Source organism: Sinocyclocheilus grahami, unplaced genomic scaffold (assembly GCF_001515645.1).
Source record: "Sinocyclocheilus grahami isolate Dianchi unplaced genomic scaffold, SAMN03320097.WGS_v1.1 scaffold377.1, whole genome shotgun sequence".
Lineage (NCBI taxonomy): Eukaryota > Metazoa > Chordata > Actinopteri > Cypriniformes > Cyprinidae > Sinocyclocheilus > Sinocyclocheilus grahami.
In genome coordinates, this window is record NW_015505556.1 from 1,738,429 (window position 1) to 1,744,210 (window position 5,782).

Sequence of the window (5,782 nt, forward strand, 5' to 3'; positions counted from 1 at the left end):
AGAGTGAAAAATTTAAGGGGGTCTGAATATTTTCCGTACCCACTGTATATATAAGAATGCATCTAAACACACTATAATAATTATAGTGGAAATTAATTACCAAAAATATGTAAAATGACTATATACGAATATATGTAAAATTACTTGAGTGATTAAAATAAATATACTAAGTATAAATAAATATACTTTTTTTTTTTTTTAGAAATATAAAGCGCTTCTATACACACTATAATAAATGTATTAGAAAATAATTACCAACAATTGTGTAAAATATATGTCAATATCCATGTGAGAGATTTTGTCTCTCTTTTTTTATGTGAGAGATTTTGTCTTTTTAGTGAGCATTGCGTTAGCAGTGCAAAAGGTTGTGGGTTCGTTTCCCGGGGAACACTCGTACTGGTAAAAAATGTATAGCCTGAATGCACTGTAAGTCGCTTTGGATAAAAGCATCTGCTAAATGCATAAATGTAAATGTAAGGATCTTGATGGGTGCGGTGTGGTGTTTCAGAGCCGGAGCGAGTGTTCGGGGCCAGTCTGACGGCGGCGCAGGTTCTGCTGCCCGGGAGTCAAGCCAGCATCAGCAGCATGCTACTGGAGGGTCACAGTCTGCTCGCCCTGTCCACCATCATGTTCAGACCGGGCGGCATGGACCAGGTCCTTCTGCTTCTGTCCTAGGGCTGGACCATTAATGCAAAAAATTCAGAACCTCGAACCGACGGAATTTTCCCATGCCGGTTATTTCGTTTTTTTTAAACCCATTTAAAAAAAAATTATAATAATGGCCCCTTTAAGACTTGCACTCTATTCATTTACTACAGTAACTGCTTGTTTGTCTTAAAAAACTTTTTAAAAAAAACTAACTAATGCTAGCTCAGGGCTCCAGACTAACATTTGAGAGTTCTGCAGATTTGGTAGCGCTGGTGGTGGTGTGCGGAAGTATTAAAATATAGATCATTTAATCATAAAATTACTATCGTTTTGCATTAATAAGTGCAGTTACTAATAATATTACATGTTCATTTATTGTTTATACAGATTTGACAGTAAAGCACTAAGCTTGAGTTGAGATGCATACAAAATTAACTTTTATTAACGACAGTAACGGGTGCAAAATCTCATTTTTATATAGAAAATGTATGTTTTCCACTCTTATTAAATGTACCATTATTCTTCTAGTATATGGAGCTGACCAACTTCAGTGATTATGTGTGATTTAGTAGCAAATCGAAGAAAAGTTTTTCAAGGCACTTTGTGACTTTTCTTACTTCATACACAAAAAAAGTGTACAACTCGGACAAAATCTGAATTCTTGATGATTTGATATTTTATAATAGTGATTTTATAATTTCTAAATATAGAGAAAAAGTAGAAATGTCTAAGAAATATTAATGTCTAACAAGCCAATAAGTGCTCCTCTGCTGCCCTCTACTGGTTATAATTGTGATTTGATGTATTTTTAAAATTTTACATAAGTGTTTGTTTACCACAAAGTATATTTTGGTCATCCCATTAAAAATAACATTCAAACTGGATCATTTTAGAGCTTTAAAGTGCTGGAAATAGTTGTGTGACATGCTTGAAAGTCATTGAAAAGTACTTGAATTTCTCTCTCAAAAGGTTGTACAAACTCTGAAATGATGTAATGCATTGGACTATTTCTACCACAACACCATGGTTACAGTTAGCGTTACTGCTTCTGGTTTCCTGACGTATGTCAGCGCTGTTTATAACAGAGAATTCTGTGCAGAACTTGATTGATTCTCACTAGATCTCGCAGCAACCTTATCATTGTGTGGCGAATTCAAACGCTTCTCACTGGATCTCGCAGCACTGTTGCATCTGTGCAGTAACAGTGTCGCAGAATCAACTTTGGCTCCCGAGTAAAGCTATTCTGAGCGCGAACAAGTTTGTTTGCGTCGCTAACTGAGACTTGTTATAGCACTTGCGTATCATTGCTCTTTTGTTGATTGTGATTGCTACAAGCTGTTGTAAATTACCCTACAAACATACACCTTTGTTTACGTTTGCCACTTTGTTGCAACCACAACTGATTCTGAGGAACTACATTGTTTGGTGGAAGAATAAAGCAATAAGCCCCAGCTAAGGGGCATTGTTAGAGTGCCTAAAACCCCCTTAGCTGTTATAAATTCACTAAACCACGGCTTCACGGGGCTTATTGCTTTAATATTATTTAAAACATTTGTTTACAGGAGATGCAAGTTTCTACTTTTCACATTGCATTTGTAAAAATAATATTCATTTGCATATTTTCTTCTTTTCACATGACGGTATCTAAAATGTATTTTGTTTGCATGAGATGCCGGTTATATTCTACTTTTGACGCTATTCATTTTTGTTTGCAAAAAAAAGAAAGATAAGAAATGCACTCTTCCGTTAGAAAAAAGTAAGTTGAGGATTTTTACAGTGCAAACCTTTCATGAACTAGGAGGACAAAAAATGTAAATAAATTAAATAATCGTTCAATAATCGTAATCGAGGTTTTGATTTTAGGTCGCATCGCCCAGCCCTATTCTGTCCCACACTAACATGAGGCCCGTGTGAAGTCTGCATGATTTCAGAAGAGCTGGCTTTATTCTTAAACAGAGTGGTTTTGTTTGTGTTGTTGGCAGGCCGTGCGCGAGGGCGAGCGCGGTCAGGACCCGCTGAGCAGAGTCGACCCGCAGCTGCTGCGGATGGCCCTCAGTGCGTATCCCAAACTCAGAGCGGCCCTGTTCCCTCAGAGCGGCCCGCGCTGCGACGTTTCCCTCTACCACCTCCTGCAGGTACTGCTGCACTTCCACCAACTCAAGCTGCATTGCTTATAGCTAGGGTTGGGTACCGTTCACTTTTTAACCGGTACGGTACTGGTATCGGTACCTGAATTTCGGATGGTAACTCTTTCGGTACTTTACTCTCTGTCTGTGTAATTACATTTATTTCAGTGAAAAAATAAGTCCAAAAGTCTAAATTTCAACATTTTGAACAATAGGGCCCTACAAACTTTTCCTTTCTTTTTTTTTCTCCCCCCAGAAATTCTTGTTTTAATTTTTCTGAAAATCAAATGAAGGCATTAAACATTTATTTTAAATCACATGAAAATTAAACCCTTTTATTTTTTTGGCAAACAAACTGAGGTTTATAATTTATAAAATAAATTATATGAATATACATATATGCATGTAAATACATGTTAATATTTTAAAATATATACATCCATGTGTGTGTATTTATATATACATAATAAATATACACCGTACACATTCATATATTATGTAAACAAAAACTTTATTTTGGATGTGATTAATCACGATTAATCGTTTGACGGCACTAATCACAATACATTTGCTTATTGTTCTGGGAATTAATATATTCAATATTCTTATTGATATATTTAAAAAATTGTATATTAAAAATTATATTATTTTTCCATGTATTATTTTAGTTTTTATTTATGTAACTTTTTTTTTATTATTTTTAATTTAAATAAATATTTTAATTAAATTTATATTGTTATTTATAAATGTTTATATAATTAGTTTTTTCCCAGATATGTTTACAAACATACATATATACATATTTATACACACAAACATGACGATTCGGTACATACTTTGGTTTTGACGTCACGGTTCGGTGTGATAGATAGTTCATAAATATATATTTTTTTATTAAACAATGTTTTACTGAACAAGTTGCTCTTTTTTTAACTAAATTAAATTATAATTAAAATTTCTTTTAAATTTTCTTTAAATCTACCTCATAAAATAAATAATAATAAAAAAATCTATAGGCCTAAAAATCTACTTCAGCTTCCGCTCTAAACTATAGGGAGCCCTTTTACGTTACTATAAGCTTACAATTAACAACAGAGACCAAACGTAAATTTAATTGCTATTTATTTTTAACTATAATAATCAGCACTCAAAAAAAAAAAAAATTGTATGCAAACATGTAAATTGCACTCTAACTTCTAAATTATAGGCTACAATTTCTATTTGTTATAATATAATCTGCAAGTTAATTTTCAAGAATTGAAACTCATATTTCATTAATTTATCTCGACCTTTATTTTTCAGTGTTGAGCTCTGAAAGTGAATTCTTTGCATACGTGGTTCATCATAATGACATCTTTCTGCTGGTAAAGTGCTCAGAAACAGTGTTATTCATTTAATTAAATGAATCGAGCCGCAAGCTGCTCTGAAGCATTTCTGCTGAGCCTGAAGTTAATGTTCATTAGTTTAAATGATCAGACAGCCGCTTGTGTTTTAATGGACACTGAAAGTCATCTGAAAGCGTATGTGAGTCCATCTGTGTGTGTGTGTGTGTGTGTGTTTACCGCCTGCAGCGTGTGTAATTCATTCTCAGCTCATTGCTTTCAGCAAGCTACACACTCCATCCTGAAATTAATGGTTTGCAGATTGTAGCAGGTATTTTTTTGGAAACAAAGATTGCTTGCATTTGGGAAGTACATCCTCTTATTGTTAGGATGTGATGGTTATGCAAGTTATTTTATATTGGTGTAATAGTATATATTTGGTTATTTTTCTGGAAATAATTAGAAATTAACGTTGTTATTAATATAAAATAAATCCATCCATCCATCCATTCATCCATCTGCATACATACTATAATAAATATAGAGGAAAGTCATAAATTCTTGAAATGAGTTTCCAGAATTTTTTTTATAGAATTAATATATATATTTATTTATTTATTTATTAAATAAAAGGAACTAAAAAAAAATTTAATTAACATCCAGTAAATTAACCAAATACGTATAGAATTAATATATGTAAAGAATTCTATACAGTTAATTAAATAAAATGTGTAAGTATTAATACATTTTAAAAAAGGTTAATAATTTATAAAGTGCATATATGTATAGTCACTATAATAAATTCACTGGAAATAATTCATTCTTGAAATTAATTTCCTGAAAATAATTAAATATTTATAGAATTAATATCTAAACGTATGTATGAACAATTTTATAAAATTAATTAAATATTTAAGCATCAATACATTTCTAGAAAATGTTAATAATTTATAGAATGTATAGATACACATAGTGAAAATTAATTTTTGAAATTAGTTTCCAGAAAAATAACCAGACGTTTATAGAATATATACATTTTATAAAATTAATATATTAAGTATTAGTAAGTATTAAAAATGTTTATACATTTTATAGTGCTTATATGCTTACATTTATTATATAAATATAGGGGAAAATAATTAATTTTAGAAATTATTTTCCAGAAAAATAACCAAATATTTATGGAATTAATATATAAAAATGTATGCAAAATATATATATAATTAATTAAATTAATTAAATATATGTAAGTATTTAAAAAGTTAATAATTTATGAAGTGCATATATGTATAGACCCTATAATAAATACAGTGGAAAATAATTAATACTTGAAATTAATTTGTAGAAAAAATAACCAAATGTTTGTAATTAATATATAAAAAATATATGTGGAAAAAAATATATAAAGTTAAATAAATATTTAAGTATCAATATTATTTTAGAAAATGTTAATGATTTATAGAAAGTATATAAATCATATAAAGTGGAAATTATTTTAAATCTACATCTAAAAATGTGTGTGTGTGTCTGTGTGTGTCTGTGTGTGTGTCAGTCTGTGTGTCGTGTCAGTCTGTGTGTCGTGTCAGTCTGTGTGTCTGTGTGTGTGTGTGTGTGTGTGTGTGTGTGTGTGTGTGTGTGTGTGTGTGTGTGTGTGTGTGTGTGTGGTTTTTTTTATATCTCCGGGTG

General features: G+C 31.1%; 1 protein-coding gene across 1 annotated transcript in view; it reads left to right on the forward strand.

Annotated features, from left to right (window-relative positions):
* spg11 (SPG11 vesicle trafficking associated, spatacsin) overlaps positions 1–5,782 on the forward strand; it is an 80,396-nt gene that overhangs the window by 48,769 nt on the left and 25,845 nt on the right. The window contains exons 19-20 of the mRNA XM_016230765.1: positions 509–654; positions 2,631–2,783. Coding sequence (XP_016086251.1) covers positions 509–654; positions 2,631–2,783 — 299 coding nt within the window. The remainder of the gene's footprint in view (positions 1–508; positions 655–2,630; positions 2,784–5,782) is intronic.